The sequence below is a fragment of the Grus americana genome, chromosome 10, assembly GCF_028858705.1.
Source record: "Grus americana isolate bGruAme1 chromosome 10, bGruAme1.mat, whole genome shotgun sequence".
NCBI classification, from domain to species: domain Eukaryota; kingdom Metazoa; phylum Chordata; class Aves; order Gruiformes; family Gruidae; genus Grus; species Grus americana.
Genome location: NC_072861.1, coordinates 22868350 through 22886869, shown reverse-complemented (window position 1 = coordinate 22886869; position 18520 = coordinate 22868350). Strand labels below are relative to the sequence as shown.

The 18520-nt window shown below is 53.8% G+C and overlaps 1 protein-coding gene across 4 annotated transcripts in view; it reads left to right on the top strand.

Annotated features, from left to right (window-relative positions):
* Positions 1-2837: 2837 nt before the first annotated feature.
* Positions 2838-18520, top strand: part of ITGA11 (integrin subunit alpha 11) — a 51549-nt gene continuing 35866 nt past the window's right edge. For all 4 annotated transcript variants that reach the window (XM_054836349.1, XM_054836348.1, XM_054836350.1 and 1 more), the window contains exons 1-2: positions 2838-3003; positions 10194-10305. In XM_054836349.1, coding sequence (XP_054692324.1) covers positions 2952-3003; positions 10194-10305 — 164 coding nt within the window. In that variant the 5' untranslated portion in view covers positions 2838-2951. The remainder of the gene's footprint in view (positions 3004-10193; positions 10306-18520) is intronic.

Sequence of the window (18520 nt, the reverse complement as noted above, 5' to 3'; positions counted from 1 at the left end):
GCATCCCTGTAAATCCGACTTTCCGCCGGTTTCCGGGTCGGGGAGCTCGAGGCAGGAGGCAGCTGCTGCCACTTGGTTTTCCGTGGAGTTTTTTAACTTCTGAAATGTTGTGCTTGAGACTCCACTTACTCTGTTTGGGGAGGGAAAGATAACACGAGGCCCAGGACCCTTTTTCTGGTGTTATTTTCCCCAACTTTCCTCCATAACCCTTCAAGCCAGCTGGTTCCAGCACTCTGCTTCCAACCAACCTCTCTGAAAAATGAATCAAGATGCAAATTTCAAGATTATACAGGCCTTTTCTAATTTTTTTTTCCCCCCCCATGAAAAACTGGCTTGGCTTCCAACTGCATGGGAGAGTTTAGTTCCCAGCGAGGGATTTCCCCTCGCTTGCCCCGTCAGCGGCCCCGGGCTGGGAGCAGGAGCAGCGAGGCTGCGACTTCTGCTCAGAGCATCCACTTCTCAGGGATCCCTCCCTCTGTGCTCTGGCTACGCTGTTTTAAATCTCCTCTGTGCTTCCTGCCCAAGCTTTTTAATATTTCCTTTTATTCCCTAAAAAAAAAAAAAAAAAAAAAAAAAATTTAACTTTCACCAAACCAGAAATGCATTTTGTTCCTTTCAGTTGCTGCTGTGCCCTGAAATTCTGCTTTTTGCTCCAGAGTTATATGGGGGGGGGGAGAGAAAAAAAAAAAAAAAGTGGGAAATGTAGTTAAGAACTGAAAATAGCTGTCAAGCAGCGTTTTGCTGGTGGAAAGAGCACTGAACGAACAAGCTGAAGAGCATCCGCATCTCTGCGCTGTTTTGTATCCTACTGCTGCTTTGATCTCCGTTCCAGACATGTGTCCTCTCCCGCCTGCAGACCCCAAACGTAAATTTTTCAGGAGGGAAGAGGGGAGAATGAAAAGAAACTGGATCTCCCAGACACTGTTTCATCCAAGAGTGTCTCGAGCGGAGCTTATCTCCCTCCCACAGACCCCAAACTGTCTGACAGACACTCGGTAGACAGAGACATCGGTGTTTGGACCCGTCTCAAAAGATCTTTGCTCTTGGCTGGGTGGGAAGAGAAACAAAAACCCCATCAAGGACCTTTGCTTGCTCTTCTGTTTCAAGGGGAGGAGAGCTGGCAACACGGCGGTGGCCGCAGCAGGCAGACCGCTCTGGCTTTGCTTTTCTCCTGGCTGCAAGGTTGGTCTGGTGGAGCTTGATCGCTGCAGGTAGCAACTGCACGTGGAGATGCTCCCGTTGGCAAACAGGGCTCGGGCTGGAGGGTGGGTAGGGAAGGACCTCCAGGGTCACATCTACTGTCTGAAAACAAACCAGAGATTTATCTTTTCCGCTTGGAAAAGTGGAAGCAAGGCGGTGGCTGGTCCTGCCGCCCCAGCTGGGCTGCGTGCTCTAGTCCAAGGGCACTCAGGGCTGTGTCCCAGCCCATCCTGGTTTTGGCTGGGATAGAGTTAATTTTCTTCCTAGCAGCTGGTGTAGTGCTGTGTTTGGATTTAGGATGAGAGTAATGGTGATAACGCACTGATGGTTTCAGTTGTTGTTAAGCAGTCAAGGACTTGTCAGCTTCACACACTGCCCTGCCAACGAGAAGGTGGGGGTGCCCAAGGAGCTGGGAGGGGGCACAGCCAGGACAGCTGACCCAGACTGGCCAAGGGGATATTCCATACCATATGATGTCATGCTCCATATATAACTGGGGCGTGGGCCTGGAGGCAGTTGGCTCAAGAACTAGCTGGGTATTGGCTTAAGCTGCTGAGCAATTGGGCTGTGCATCCCTTGTTTTGTATATTCTATTATTATCATCATCATCATCATCCAGCCAGGTTAAACCACGACACAGCCCCAAAGCCTCGCCACAGTCGGAGCTGAGCTCCTGCTGGAGCTGCCTCCTGGGTGCCTCCTCCAAAGGGTGTCCCCAGCCCAGGGAGGAAGAGGATGGAGGGGGAAAATCCCACCCTGGGGATGCTGCTGTGCTTCGGTGTTTGGGGCTGTTCAGTCCAGCCCAGAGGTGACGGGGCCCTAAAGGGCAGCAGTGCCTGCTGGGGGGACACTGGGGATACTGGCCCGGGGGCTGTGCACAGCGGGAGTGCCCGGTCGTGCCCAGGGACAGCCCCAGCAGTGAGGAAGAACAGGTCCTTCCCTGTTTGTGTCCCTGCCGGGCTCTCCTGGGTGCCCGTGCCAGCGCAGATGTGCTCAAGTCTGGGTAGGTGCTGGGGAAACGAAATGGTGTGACCAGGTGCCCCAGCACTGCGTGGTGCCCTGCAGCATCACAGCAGCCTCCTCGGAGCCATGTACCCTGGCCCTGCTCTCTTCCACCCCGAGGGTGGCATCTGTGCAGAGGTGGCACCTGAGCGGAGGTGGAACCCAGCTGGAGGTGGCATCTGAGCAGACGTAGCCCCCAAGCTTAGGTGACATCTGAGTGGAGGTAGTGCCCGAGCAGAGGTGGTACCTGAGCAGAGGTGGCATCTGAGCAGAAGTGGCACCCGAGTGGAGGAGGCTGGAGGTGGCATCCAAGCAGACGTGGCACCTGAATGGAGGTGACACCCAGCAGAGGTGGCACCCCACAACCATCAGCGACCGACCCCGTGCAGACCTTCCATTGCCAAGCCCCCATCGGGGCAAGGGGACCCCAGGGGACCCCAGTGGGGTGCCACAGGGAGAAGACCAGGGTGTTGCGGTGGGGTTGAAGTTTCCAGCCATCGCGGCCCTGCTGGGAAGCCGATCTCTAAAGGGTGCTGCAGCCGTGCGAAGGCTGTCCCCTCTCCCGTCCTCTCCTGCTGTACCTCCTACAAGTTTCGCTCGTCCCTCCCACTCCCTCCCAATGCTCTCCTTCTGTCAGGGAGCCGGGAAAGGCTGGGGATAAGGAAAGGGCTCTGCGAGCGAGGCTACCAGTCTGGCTGGCTGCCTCCCGCGGATGCTCGGGGCCGGGGAGCAGGGCAGCCGGCGTTCCCATGGACCTCCCCAGCGGGATGCTCCTCGCCTGCTCCCTCTGTCTCCTGCCCGGTAAGCGCCTGCTACCCCTCCTGCACCCACTCCCATTCCCCAGGCGAGGGGAAAGCAACCAGGAATAACTTTTGCTTACTTGGGAAAGGTGCTGGAGAAAGCCCAGGGTTAATAAGGCTGTTGGAAAAGTCTTCCCGGGAACAGGAGGGAGGGAGCGAGGCGGGCGCCTTCCAGACGGGTGAAGGGGAGTTGAAAGGGATGGAGAGCTTTGATGGGCTCCCAGGAACGAGCGGGCAGGCGGGTGGGCAGCACGGCATCCTCCCGGCCCCCCTCCTCGGCTGGGCTGCAGTTGGGGTGGGATTAGCGAGCATTTTTATGAAGCATCAGACAGCAGGGGAAACCAAAGCCCCCCCCAAAAAATAAAGCCAGACCCTTTTACCTAGAGTTAACTTTTGTCACCCACAGGTGGCTTGTCCTGTTGCACATGAAGGGGGTGCACAAAAGAAAACTGCTTGGGGATAAATAACTTAAGAGAGGTTTTAGGCAAGCGTTTCCTTTCAGGACACGAGCCTGCAGCTTTCCCCCATTTGGCTCAGTGGGTGCGGGACGAGCCCTGCCGGGGGCTGAGGCAGGAGGGGGGCGTTTATGCTTCTTGCTGGCCCCTTGCTGGCGTGCTCGGGCTCGCTTCTTGCAGAAGGAGTCTCCCCGGCTGCGGTCATTTTTACTGCAATTACATCTGGCATCCTCCCGCACGCAGCCCGGGCTCGGAGCAGCCAGGCTGGGACCGCTCGGTGCTGCAACGGGGAAGAACAGAGCTTCTCCCCGCTGCCAGCAGCACTGCCACCAGCTCACCCTCCCCACCAGCCTGCACCGCTTCTGCCGCTGCAAACATTTCTAAACATCCCGATGGAAAAGCATGCTAGGTTTTTCTGGCGTTTGGTTTTTTTTTTTTTTTTACTTCTCTTATGTTTTTCCCCTTTCTAATTGCACAGTTGCTCGATCCTTTAAAGCAAGCCGCAGCAGAGCTGCCTTTCTTTGCTTAATAGGGAACATGTGTGCGCGCCTTGCATGGCGGCGGTGAGCGTGGCGGGGCACGGGGCTGCCTGCGTGGAGCTGCCGGGGCCAATCGCTCCGGCACAGAGACAGCGGCACGGCACTGGCCATGGGCGACCGAGTCCGTGGGGTGAAATCCCCCTTAAGGAGATTCTGCTCGTAGCGATATGATGGTTATCACAGAACATAGTTGGGGGATGGGGTGTCTACGCCTCAGGCTGAACAGAAATCCTCCACGCGAGCAATTTCTGCCCAGAGGGGTGTCAGCCCACTGGTGTTTCTGCCCACGGGTGTTTCTGTGCCTGGAGTGGTTGGTGATGGCAGCGCTGCTGCAACGAACGTGAGAGCTGTGTGCCGGCGGGAAGGGTTAATGCTTCCAGCGCTCCATGGTGGTCTCCGGACCAGGATGGGATGCGTTGTGGCTACCAGTCAATATATTTTGCTGAGGGCTAATGCTGGTGTTTTGCCATCTGGACTAAAAGTTTGTGCGATGTGCGGGACCCCCCCAGGGCGCTAAGCTGAGCCGAGCTGAGCCGAGCTGAGCAGAGCTGAGGGTGCCAGGCTGGGACGTGCATCCTTGGGAATGGTCCCTTCGCCGTGCGGGCAGCGCTGCCTGTCCTGGTGCGTGCCCTCGCATGCAAACCATGCTTCAGTGGTGCTTTGCTCGAGGGAAACTCCCCTCCCCACTCCCTCCAGCGGTCCCGGCGGAACCTCCTGCACGTGGGCTCTGTCCTGGCTCTTGCATCGTCCCATGGGCTGGGGGTCCCCGGAGGCTCCGTGGCATCTCTGGTGCTTCTGGAAGTTGAGTCGCAGCTTCCCAGCCAGCGGACAGTGGCAGTGAGCAACGGGGCCATCCACTGCCACCAAAGGTTGCCACCCTGTTGCTCGCTGCCACCATGCGCTGGCTGAGAAGCTGTGACTTCCAGAAAGATCCAGGGAGGATGCGCTGAGATGCGATACCTTCCCTTGCATCAGACCATGCATCTGTTTCCCTTTGCTGGTTTGGTTTTCCAGACAAGGTAGTCATCTTCTTCCCTCTCTAAAGGGTCACCAAATGGTAAAACCATTGTGCTTGCTCCATGGGGCATGTTTGGAATTGTCCTGATGGGTTTCCAAGGGATTCTCCACTCCAAGCTTTGATGGTGGGTACTTAACTTTGGGTGGCTGCACAGCCCCAACAGTGGGGTTGAGTGGGACCCCAACCTCCCCACCTACCAGTTGTCCATCCACTGGACAAGATTTGGCCAGGGAAGGTCCATTAAACACCCCCCCACGAGGTGCATGGGGCTCTGAGAAGCCGACCTCCTCATGCCCCCTACAACCTATCGCTTTCCTGGTGTCTCCCCGGGAAAGGGGCGGTCAGAGACCTGCCGCTATTTATTCCTGACGCCATTTGCGTTATCGCTAACGAATGCGCTGCAAATGAATAATTAACATGTTCCTTAGGGCTGTGAAATGTAGCCTCTGCTCCTAAAGCCGTCAAACATCTCCTCCCCAGTTTTTGGGGGGCCAGAAAACTGGAATTTTAGAAGCACAAGGTACTTGCGTAGCTAACGCCCCAGGGCTGTTTGTCAGAGATTTTGTGGGTAACCAGGAATGTTACAACACACGAGCCGGCGATGACTGATCCTCTGTTCATCCTCAGTATTCCCTGGCTCCCCATCCACCGCTGCAGCAGCCACCAAACCCCGGGTTGTTTCCTAATAGCTGATGACAAACGCTGGCTTTGAGGTAGCAACCTGGAGAGGAATTTGGTGTTTTCAGCATCTCCTTCAGCAAAGAGCTCTTGGTAGGAATTAAAGCTAGAGGGAAACAGGGACACGTGGCCCACCCTGCTCCTTCTTGGGCCCTGGAGTTAAACATTTTCTAGTTAAGCCAATCCTAAGAAAAGAAAAAGTAATGTGCGTGGCAGATGGGTTGCAGAGGAGCATCTGATGCCACCAAAGCCCTTGTGGTGGTGGGGATGGGGTCACAGGAGCCCAGCCCAGCACCGGGGATGCTGAGGATGCAGGGGTCACAGCGGCGATGCCAGGTCCACGGACCCACTGCCCCATCGCAGAAGTCACCTCTCCTGCATGGGCTCGAGCAATGAAAGAGGAAGCGGCAGCGAGAACAGCAAGGCGATTTTCAAAGTGCCAGACCGAGCTGCTTGACCCCGGCATGCTCCAGGTTTTTGGCAGATGTGAGCTTTCCCCCCACCACACGCTCCTGGGCTCCTCCAGCTCACAGCTCGCTCATCCCTGCAAGAGAGCAAGAGCCCGGCGCGGCGCATGCTCTTCTCATGTCCCGTTCATGCCCTTTTTCTGTAGTGCCCCCAAACCCCGTACCTTCTTCCGTGCTGCCCCTGGGGACCCACAGCAGCCTGGCAGCAGGCAAGCTGCCTTTGCCCTGGGGAATTTGGCAGAAGAGCCCGTGCGGATGCGGACATAGGTTCCCATGGGCCGGACTCAGCTGCAGCCTTTGAGATGCTTCTCCTCCCCCATGTCACTGTCCCGTGTCACCTCGGCCTCACTCCAGAAACTGTCCCGAGCTCTGAAAGTGCTGGAGGCCAGTGAAACAGGCTGGGTTTGCACGATGCAGTCAAAAAACCTGAGTGCATTTCCCCCACAGTCAAAAAAAAATTTAGGAAATTCTTCTGGCAGCTCTGCTGCCCAGCTTAGGTCTTCTTAAACTGTAAAGGTTTGGAGCAAAGGCAGCGAGCTAAAGCCCCAAACCTCTCACAGCAGCAGAAGCAGCCTCAGGACATCACAGCAAGCACCTTCCCAGAGTCCCTTTGCCAGCCGTGAATCCCGTTGCCTGCCCTAAGGATGCAGGCAGGAAGCACGGGCAGAGGTATGGGCAGGAGGATGGTGCTGAGGCCCCGAGAGCATCCCCCTCCTGGAGGTTTCCCTTACAGGGAGGACTTATTTTTATTCTTTTTGGCAGGAAAGGTGGCTTTTATTCCCAGTATTGTTTCCCAAATGTGTTTTATTTTTTTTCTTTTCAATATTTGACCTGACAAGAATCAAAAGTTTGGACTCGACAGAAGCTCCAGTTCAGAAAGGAGGTATTTGAGGCTTCCTGCCTTGGCAGCATCGCAAGCAAAACATGTGGCTTTTGGTCACTTATTTATGACAGTGATGTCACTCCTGACAAGAAAATGAGACTTGGTTCTTCGGGTTGCTAAATCTCCTTGACAACATCTCTAAAAGCTCCCATTAGTTTGAGCCAGTTTAAATAGTCTCCAATTATTTTTTTTTTTTCTTTCTGCCTCGAATGCACCCACATCTGTCGGCTTTCTGAAATTCCTCCCCTCTGCCATGCAGTGCCTGGAAACTTTCTTCCAGATCATGTTGTTTTTCCAGCCCCATCGCCTCCCCCGGTCCCTGCTACCTGTCACAAGCAGGATGCTCCGGCACGGTGAGCGCTGGCAGCGCTTTTCCAGGTTCAGAGACCTTTGCACTTAGAGAAGCATCCGTGCTATTTATTTAGGGGTTTATGTTGCTTTCCACAACCAGCCTGGCTGGCTTTGGGGGGAGCTACAGCTGCACAGTGGGGTCCTAAAGCAAGTAGCCACGGGATGGGGGTCCCCAATTTGTCCTAGCATTCTTGCTCCCCAAAAACCTCTGCTTGGGGCTCTGCAGTGCAAAAAACAGAGAAACTCTGCTGAATGCAAAAAAATCAGACAAAAACCCATCTCTTGCTCTGCACCCAAGTGATGAAGATGCCTCTGCATTACCTGTAATTGAACCTTGCTTGAAACAAAACCCCTCCCAAAAAAAAGACACCCCTCTTGCAGGCAGGTCTGGGGTTTCACCCCATCTCACTGGTGACAGTGATATGACACCCTGGGGTGCTCCCAGCTCCCCACGACCTCCCCCCCTTGCCCATCACCTCTCTTGATGGCCAGTCCTGGCCTCTGGTTCTCCACTGGGTAATGGTTAACTCAGAGGAGGTTTTAATTTGTTTTGTAATGTTAAATAAGGTCAATCTACCACAAAATATGCTGGCTCTCATCCCCCCCGTCTCCTTTTTTTTCTCCCTGCTTTCTAGAATTTCTTTTTGTAGGATTTTAAAGCTCCTTACCTCAGCTCTCCTTGGCCAGACTCTGTGGTTCTCTGCTTACAGAGCCAACGTTGCAGATTTGTTCCTATGACTGCAAAAAAATCAGGTTTATCCCTGACATTCCTACCTATAAAACCACTTTCCATCCTGAATTTTTCTGCCTGGAAAGCGGCATTCCCAACCTCTCCCGTTGACAACCCTTTTATACCCCTATAAATACCAAACGTGATCCCTCCGCTGCTTTTAAAGCCATCCTTATAGGAACGCCAGGATCTTTTATTTGCAACCGCAGCTACTTTCTGCCTGAAGGCAAACAAAGAGCTGGGATATCCTGGCTATTGTATGTCCTTCCCTGTAGCACCGTTTCCCATGCAGTTGCTCCTGGCTATGCCCCTCTATGCTTAAGCAAATCCACGAGGAAAATAATATCATAAAATAAAACCACCTCCCCATAGAAGCTGTGCAGTATTTGCACTCATGGAGGGTTTGAACGTGATGCTGGCTTGAGCCGAAGTGTATGTCTCCGGATAAAGATCGGCACTATGTGGGCTCATACCTGCTGGCTATGGGACATGGACCACGGGACATGGGTGGCTGCAGTGTTCTGCAGCCACCAGTAATAGAGGCAATGCGGTGCTGGAGCCCCTCAGCATGGGGAGTGCTCTTCCCTGCTGCCCAGGGGTGGTCTTTTCTCCATTGAATGCACCGGGGAGGGGGCTGTGGGTGCAATGCAGGGCAGCTCCTGCACCCATGGATAGGCAAAGGGGCATCTCCAGCAGCCCTGAAACACCCCAGTCCTGGGGAGACTCACTTGATGCCCCTGTCTGCACACCCTGCTGCTGGGTCTGGCTCCTGGCAGAGGGAGGAGCTGCCAGACCAATCCCCCAAGATTTGCTCCTTGGCAAGCAAATTGTTCTTGAAGGTTGACCTGTGCAGGCTGGGAGCACCAGGCTCCCCGGAGCTGGGGTGCAGTGACCAGGGATCCTGCTCCCACTGTCCTGTGGGAAGGGGCTTCCTCCAGAGCAGCCTTTGGGAGAGGTCTAAGCCCCAAAATCACCCTGTCTGGGTCTAAGCATTCATCCTTGGGGACATCCCCCTCCAGAGCCGCTTCTCCCCAGCAAATCCCCAGCGGCACCGGCTTTCACTTGGACAGGAAAAGTGAATCCCAACTTTGGCTCTTTGGTACTGCAAAACCCTCGGGAACATCAGGAGGTGGCCCATGGAGACAGCTGAGATGGCTGACGGGCTGCAGACCAGGCATATCTGGCATGGGCATGCATTTCCTATATACCCCCAGCTCATGGTCCCTACTGGGGTGCATGGGGACATGGTGGTGGCCATCTCCACCACGAGGAGCTGCTGCTCCACAGCTGGAGGAGCAAAGTGTTGCAGAGCAGCATCACCCATCACAGGAGGCTTGAGGAGATGTCAGAGGGGAGGAGGATGCACTCCTCTCCCCTCCCCATGCCCACCCTGGCAGCCCAGGCTTCAGCTGATTCATCCTTACAGTGGCCTAGAGGAAAAAATGCTTTTTCCTTTATTATAAACCAGAAACACACTTTTGCTTTGGTAGCAGTGGTGGGCGCCAGCTCAGAGGCTCCGAGGAGCACGTTGGTGCATGCCGGGGTGAAGCCCCTTTGCAGGTGGGCTGGGGAAGGGACCTGCTCTCCAGGGCTTGTGCAGCTGGGGCATCTAAAACCTAAATGAAACTGCTTAAAGCTGCGGCCCCAGGGCTGGCTGCTCCCTGGGAGTGCGGTGCTGGGAGGTGGAGGTTGTGATCGTGTGCTTTGGGTCTTGCAGCCTCCCGTCCGTTGTGGCTGGCTGTGGGAATGCTGTGCCACAGAGCTGCTGTGATGGTGTAAACCCACCCCTGTCTTGCCTTGGAGCCTCCTGGGGCATGTTGTGCATTTTGGTGGAGCAGCATTCCAAGGATAGTTGAGGTTAGAGGTGCCTCTGGGTATCATCCAGTCTAAGCCCTGCTCAAGCCTGGTCACCTGGAGCGGGTTCTCCAGGGCTGTATCTAGTTGGGATTTGAATATCTCCATGGGTGGAGGCTGCACAACCTCTTGTGCAGTGTCTGACCACAGTAAAAAAGTGTTTTCTCCTACCATCTCAGCACCCTGGCTGATGGGATCCTTCTCTTCTGTCCCTAGGGTTCAGTGACACCTTCAACATTGACACCAAGAGGCCCAAAATCATAGCTGGCTCTAAGGAAGCGTATTTTGGCTACACGGTGCAGCAGCATGACATTGGGGGAAAGAAATGGTAAGTCAGCTCCGTGCCGGGCTTTGAAGAGGAGGGGATCTAAAGCAATCTATCCAAAAGACTGAATACCTCCTCCTGCTCCATCTGACCACAAGTTTGGGGTGGGAAGTACTCCAGCTCCAAGGGAAACCAAGTTTGCTCTTGGTGATGCTGATGCCAAGCCAGCCTGGGCAAAATAGAGCAGAGAAACCCTCTTCCTTTCAAAAAGAGGAGTTTTATGTGGGGGGATAACAGCATGTTTTGTATTTGATAGGTTTGTGTGTGTGGAAGGTGCTGTGCTCTGGCTCCTGCAGAGTGGCAGGTGCCACGTGTGGGGCTTTGCTCCAGGCAGGTTCATGGTTTCCTTGGGCCCCTCGGCCTCCGACGCTTGCTGGAAACCCATCTGGGTTTTGGATTGAGGCCACCCCATTTTATATAGTTTCCACCAAAGAGCTGTGGTCTGCAGAAGTGCTCAGACCTGCCTGCGTCTGTCAGGAGTGCAAGATGAGACTCGGATGGGCTTTGCTTGGGTTTTGGGTTTCACAGCAAGTTTTGCTCCTTGCCAGGGCTGATCCCCGCTGGGGGATCCTGCACAGATGATGGTGGAGACCCTTGGTGCTCTCCAGAAACACATCTGGATGCTGGCATGATGTGGGCACCTCCAAAGCCCACTAAATTCCTTGCAACTCTATTACTGTGGAGCTGAAGGGTTTGACTGATGGGTGGACAACACCCAGGCTTAAGGCAGCAAGCAAACATGTAATTAATGCAGATGGATATCCCTGAAATTCAAATTTCAGACCTGTGCTGCCTTTGTGTGATCTTTGCTGGTGCTGGCGAGGGGTGCAGGGCCAGACCCTGCCCTGTGTCCTCAAGCCGAGCCAACGTTTCGCTGCAAGGAGGAGCAAGGAGGTTTGGCTTTAACCTCAGTCTCCCCAGCTGCCGTCAGCATGGCCTGAGACCTCCCTGCTCGCCGCTTCCCTTCTGTTTAATGGACGGCCGGGGCCAGGCACTCTGCAACGAGCTTTTCCGCTGGCTCCAGGCCCTGTTTTCCTGCAAGGATTGTGTACTTTTCCCAAATGGTACTGTGCCCCCCGTTAATGGCGTGATGCTGATGCTGTGACCCCCGTGCTGCATCAGGGCTGCGGGAACCATCCAGGCTCTGGTGCTCCCAGCTGCATCCCGGGGAGACGTTAGCAATTAAATCTGTGCTGACGTTTTCACTGTCCGGGTCCCTGTGTCCTTCCGCCATCCAGCAGAGACCAGAGTTAATATTTATAAAGCTTTGAATGGAGGGATAAGGTTCAGCTTTCCGCTGGGAGCATGTGCTCTGGGATGGGCTGGGAAGGGAGGGGGTTGCCTGGGGTGCAGCCTGTGAAGCCACCTCTGCCCCACTGCAGCGATGGGTCCTGAGCAGGTATTTTTAACACTCAGTATCCCCTCTGAAGTTCAGAGACTCACATTTACATGGTGGTGGTGAGCTGCTCCACTGCTTCAGCTCAAGACCGAGCGTGGGGCTGTTTGGGGCTGGGCTGAGTCTCCCCAGAAGTGTGACCGTGCCAGGTACCAGAGCATCCTCACAGGGGGACATCCCCGAGGTCCATGAGCAGGATTGCACGCAGCAGTTGGGGACCTTTCTCCTAGAGCTGACCCTGCCTGGGTTCGTATCGGGGAGCAGGTGGTCTCTCAGGGTCCTTTTCATCCTCGCTGCCCATGAACCTGAGCTATGGGACCGCTTCCCGATCAGCCAGCTTACACTTAACAAACCAGAAGCCAGAAACGTTGGCATGGGACACCGCCCTCCACCCTTTCTTTGCTTGACAATGTGGATATTTACCCAAATAAATGCTGGGTTTGGGGGATAATGAATTTTGGGCATGCAGACAGCACAACTGCTCACGCCCAAAGCCAGCGGAGCACGGCATAAACATGGCTGTCAAGTAGTTCCAGTAAATAAAGCAAATTCCTGCAGTGCCCCCTGCTCAAGACTTGGGTGGGGACAGCTGACCTTAATGGGTGACAATGCTCCACTTGGCATGAAGTCTTCCATCCTCTTCTCTCCCCAGGTGATGCTAGAGCATATCTGGGCAGCACCATGCGCTTAATTTCTAAGGGAATGTCAGCCCAGCCTGGTGTCTCCATCCCTCACCTGCTCCTGGGCAGGGCCCAGTCATGTCTGAGATGGTGGGATGGAGACCTTGCTCTCCAGGATGGCCGATCTGATGCTTCAGAGCATACGAGCTCTTTGTTTGCACAGACCTCTGCTGTGAAATATTTTCTATTGGGAGTTGATCCAAAACACCAAAAATTTGGTGGTATTTGCACTGGCCCCTGCAAGAGGCTCCCATTCTGCAGAGGTGTCTGCCAGGTCAGGGCTAAGCCTAGGAAGGGCTGTTCAGAGATCCCAGTTCTCTGAAGCAGATACAGAGCAGGAACTAAGTGTCCTTGCCATCACATTCCTTCTTGACTCTGCTTCTGGAGAATATCCCTTTTCCATATTTCATTTTATCCTAACATGACAAAAAATGTCCCCGTGGAGGACAGCAGTGTAACCGGGTGCAAATGGCACACAGATGCCTTGCTCTAAGGTGCTCGTGTGCCACCGTGCTCCTCAAATGACAAAATGACGTCCATAGGTGCCGGTGGTGGGAAACCCTCCTGGGACCACAGCTGAGCCTTGCTCCCGAGGAAGGACCCTCCTCACCCACTCCTGGGCAGGAGATGCAGGGCATGGATGTGGCCGAGCCTGGCCCATCTTGCAGAGGTCCTGGCCAAGGCATTTATGAGGGGTCCCGTACAATGCCCCCTCCCAGGTGGGGCCAGCAGCAGTAGCTAAGCCGTGGGATGTTCAGGGTCTGCGTGGGCTGGTTTCGCTGATCTGCAGAGATTTCTGCCCAAAGTGAGCAGTGAGGGAGAGACCCTGCAGAGATTGGTGGAAAACACCCTTTTTTTTTTTTTTAATATTTTCAACCCAATTGTAGCTATAGATACTGGTTTAGGTGTTACCCTGACTGCACCCTGGCAGAGGGACTGCAATTCCCGTGCTGTTTTGGGGGCTTTATGCTTTTTCTGTCATGCCTTCAAGCTGCCACCATCACTGATGGGGTGGTCAAGGGCTGGCTTCCCTGGGGACCAGCGAAGGGAAGATTTTGCCTCCTCTTCCAGCAGGACACTGGTGCAGACCAGCTCTGGCTTGTTTTGGCCCTTCTTACATCACTTTTGCCAACATCAGGCAGGACACAGATGTAGTTTTCTCCTCTGTATGAAAAAAACTGGATGTTCTCTGCACAGAATGAGTGTATGTATATACATAAATACAGCATGTATTTGAATATGCAATTATGTAGTATAAAATGTCTATTAAATATGTGTACACAGTTAAAAAATGAAGCCACCATGACTCACTCTGGTTAAAGGATAAATGACTGAACCAATAAAACATCTATAGCATAAACCAAGGACATAAAGAGAGAGCAAGCTAATAATTGTGCCGAGCCCCGGCCAACCCCAGGAGCTGGCAGGAGGCAGAAGAAATGGAGATGCTAAGATGAAACCCCAGCTGCTGGTAAGGCAGAAGCCAGATGAGCATCCTTCAATACCATCCCAGAGGAGTTCAACAAAATCCACTGAAATGGATTCAGAGAAACTAAATGTTTATCTCAGAAGCGTAGTTCGTATAGGAACGATGGTTATAACAACGTGCAGAGACCTGGCTGCCAAATACCAAATGTGGAATCTGAGGACTTTGGCACCTATCCTTCAGTCTGAGCTTTTTAATGCTGCTTTTGGCTAGTGGGGATGGTTTTAGAAGGGTTTCCAAGCAGCTTTTATATATATATTTTTATATATATATGTCTGTGTAGAGGCATATTTGAGTGTATACAAACATATATAATATTCTCTAGGTATATTTTTAGTTGTGACTGTTTCCCTTTTTCTAACCTTTCGGGGAGGGAGCCAGATCATTTGCACATAGGGGCTGTAACTGCAACCCTGATAGTGGAAAATCTGGGAGGAAAGAATTCAGATTATTAAACTCCAGGGGAAAAAAAACACTTGGATGTATACTGCTCAAAAAGCTCATCGGTTTGTGGGGTGGCTTTTTTCTGCTCACCATCATCTTCCCGAGCAGCGAGCGGCTTTCAGACCTCCTTCTCAACACCTTCTCTCCCTTTTTCATTAAGCTGGAGGTGCAACCCAAGGGCCTTCTCCAAGTATGTGAATGGAAAAAATGACAACAGGCTACTGAAACTCATCCTAACGTGCAATGCAGCTTCGTACAGCGGCAGTCAGGCGGCGGCTGACCAGCCCTGGAGCGTTCCTGGTGCAGGCAGTGCTCAGCGTCACGGGGACTGAGCATCCCCAGTCCCCAGGGCTGGGTATCTTGGGTGAAACCTAGGAGAAATGGGAGCTCCCTGTGCTGCTGTGCTTGGGGTAAGGTGGCCTGGTAGGAGTTTTGGTAGGAGAGGGAGTTACTGTAAGGGTAGAGACAATTGTGGTGTTGACCCAAAGGGGTGACTTGGCTTGGAGCTGTTCCTCTGCACCAAGTGATACTTTGGTTCATGCCATTTTGAGGGCATTTAAGGTGTGAATTGCATAAGTCTGGGCAGGTTTGTTGCTGTGGATGGTATTATTTGAGTAAAATATGCGTGTCCAAAAATGAAAAGAGTTTCCCCAAATGCACACGGGACGTACGTCCTTCAAGTATGGAAGCTTCCATCCCCATGTGCGCTCTCCTCATGCTGCACATGGATGTTTGTGGCAAACACAAATTGGAATTGCCTTGAGTTTGGGGATAAAATATTCTTAGAGGTTCAAAATCAGGTATAAAAAACCAAAAAAAAAAAGGGAAAAAAAGTTCCCTCCACCTTTCATCTCCCCTCTCCCGATTGCCTTTCCTGATTGCTGCCCATCATCCCATGAGCAGGAGCTGTGGCACCCCTAAGGAAGGACCAAAGGACCCATTCCCTCCTCCCACACGTGCATGGGAGGACATGCCAACCGCTGCCCTCAGCTTTCCGTTGCCACCAGACACCCCAATGCAGAAGCAGGAGAGGGAAAGGGGTCCGGGGGGGCAGGCTGTGCCCCCACGGGGCAGATGGCAGCAGCCGTGATGCTCCACGCAGCGAGCACTGGGACTGCTGCCCCGCGCCGGCTTGTGTCTGTGGATTGAAAGTTTCCAGCTATGCAAAAAATGAAGCTTGAGAAGAACTGGCTGTGGAAGCAAAACCCTGGGAATAAACATCCATTAGCCTTCAGAAGCCGTAAAAATAAATATAGCATTCCCAAGCTGGCTGAGGCCAGGGCTTTGCTGATGCTGCTGGCAAGGTGGCATGGCTGGGGAGTGGGTCCCGCACGGGCTTCAGGGGCTGCGGGTCTGCCATTTGGGGTGCTGGATGCTCGAGAGAGCTCTCGAGCTGCCCCCTCGCTCCTGAGCTTGTGTCCGTGCTGTCCCGACCCCGCTTTGCAGCAAAGGGGTGCTGTGAAGTCTCGGTGCAGGGTTTGGCCCCCTTAAACCCCCCCTGTGCACAGCTCCCCACCGCCCTCAGCAAGCGCTCGTCCTTGTGAGCACCCTAGGACTCACTGCCCCTTCCGAGGGTGCCTGGAGGGGGGGCAGCCCCGAGCCCCCATCCCCACGGCTGCTCCAGGCACAGACATGACGTTTCCAGTCTGAGTGCGGCCAAAGGGAAAAGGAGGAGGGAGAAGAGAGAAAAATCTGCTCGGTGGATTTAAAGTTATAATTGTGCTGATCTGGAAAAACAGTTAAAGGGTTTGCTATTTCCCTACTACTGTGAGAGGCTTTCTTGGCTGTAATTCTCCTGTGGTTTGGCTGGTACCCGAGCGCTCGGATTATTTTGGTGAAAGGGTACATAACTGCAAAGCATTCCTCCGGCGCGGGGATAATGTCTGCTCCCACCTCTCCCTCCCACCACGCCGGGGCTGCAGGCACGGGCCGGCCGCAGGGTGCGGGATGCTGTAGCAGCCCACCCCATCTCCTGTGTTCAAAGATTGTCCCCTTTTTAGCACGCATGGGATCTTTTCTCCAGAAAACCGCATAGGCTCTGTTCTTAGCATCGCTGGGCTCTTTGGGGCTGCTCTGTGGGTTTGTCTGCCCCTGCCTGACACCTTCGCAGGGCACCTTGAAGGACACGGGACATCTGACATCCCTGGGGCAAGTCTTCCTTGGCATAAAGCAGCACGGTTGTCACAGATGCTGGGGTCGGTTTGCATCAGCCAGTTAGACCCTTTCATTTTTTTTTTTTTGTTATTTTCTTTTTTTTTTTAGAAAGCATTTGGTCTAATCGGAAAAATAGATGTGGTCTCGTGTTACTCACTGTAGGATTTGCTGAACAGAGGGGCTCAAAGGCAGACGTCCCCTTGCAGACAAACCCAGTCTGCGTCAGCAGCACTCAGTTGACACTCTTCTTGGCTGGTGGCAGGCTGAAAGAGGAAGGAAAAGGTCTGCCACCCTGTCCAGCAAAAAAGCAAAACTGCACTTGGTATTTTTTTTCTGCAAGGGACCCAACGGGAGGCACACACAGAAACAGGCGTTTGGGCCACCCGACAAATCTGGTGGGCAGAGAGCAGCCGTCCCGCAGCTTCTGGGCTCCCAGCTACCCCAGCATCTCCATCTCACCTTCCTCACCTCGACAGCCTGAAAATTTCCCCTTCTCCAACCCTGTGGGTTTACCCAGGGTTTTCCAAACCGCTGCAGGAAGAGCAGCACTCCCTAACATACCTTGGCTTGCTGTGACACACAGGGCTTCCCCCTCTGAGGTGCACCAGGATTTTTAAGAAGAAACAGAAGCAGCCCATCAAGCACGAACTTTGGCAGCCAGGCTCTTGATGTAAAGAGGAAATTTGTCCCCTCGGTGTTTTTAAAGCATCTTCACCGCATTAGCATTCAGTTGCAGCCCTAAGACCCCGGCACCCCTCCGGTGGTGAGACCGGGGGAGGCTGGAGGTGGATGGACACCAACTCCTGCCTGTGCCATCAGATTACATGTGCTGAAAAATATCTATAGCCTCATTTGTGACGATCACTATGGAGGAAAGGGGTCTTGCTCCTTCCCATCCCGTATTATTCACCCCTAAAAAGGCCTTTACAATCACATCTTCATTATTTAGGGCTGGGGGCTCGGTGCCCTGGTCTCAGAACGCTGAAGGGCAGATGGATGGAGCTGTGATGTTGGAGCCGGTGACCCGATGGTGCCTCCAACACAGAAATGCGTGGGTGGGGGAGCCCCCTGAGCACCATTAGCTGGTGATAATGGGTGACTGGGGAAAGCAAGAGGCACCTAATGCGAGCCGGAGTCACGGATCAGGGTTTGCTTTGGAAACCTCCAGAAGAGAGCCAGAGATCGCAGGATGGACACGTGCAGCCTACAGACAGCACCGACCAGCAACTCCAAACGCCGCAGTGGAAACCCGCAGCCAGGCCAAGAATCACTGACGGGCCTCGCCTGTAAACACCTCTTTATTACAATATCCCTAAGTAAAAGGGAAAAAATTACACCAGGAAAAATAAGAAAGTATCATTACCGCTGACCACAATATTCTGTGAGTTCCTCAGACATGTTTTGCAACACGCCCGTCATCTGCTATTTTAAGGAGAACGCCGGTAATTTTGCTTACTGCGATGGCTGCGTAATTGCTGCAGCAGCGCGCGGGGCTCGGACCCTGAGTGCCTCCGTGTCCCGGCGCTGGGTCCCCACGGGGCTGTTCCTGTGACGTGGCCGCTCGGCGTGGGGGGAGATGGCCTGCCGGGTGCTGCCCGGACACGGGAGGGGTTTGCAGACGCGCTGTGGGAACGGGCTGTGTAATTAGGAGCATCCATTCCCGGCTCGACCCGGCGCGCGGAACAGCTGGTTAAATTACAGTCGTGTTTATGTTTCGTTTTGCAATGAGAGGGTTTGTTATAAAGCAGAGAAAACATTGATCAGCCTTTAAAAAAAACCAACAAGCAAGGGTGCTTGTGCATGTCGGTGCCTGCGGATGCTCCCGGTGGGGAGCAGGAGAGGACAGGGAGCGGGTCTGGGTCTGGTCCTGGTCACCTCCGCTCCCTGCACTGGACCCTGCAGGATCGGTGGGACCCAAACCTCAAAGCAAGGATGCGCTACATCTCGGGAGAGAAATCTCCTGAAACTCACCAAATGCGGGGATGCAGCACTGCAACTGCTCTGTCGTTAGTAGGTTGGTTATTAATTGGGGTGATACGGGGAGCACAGGGAGGCTGT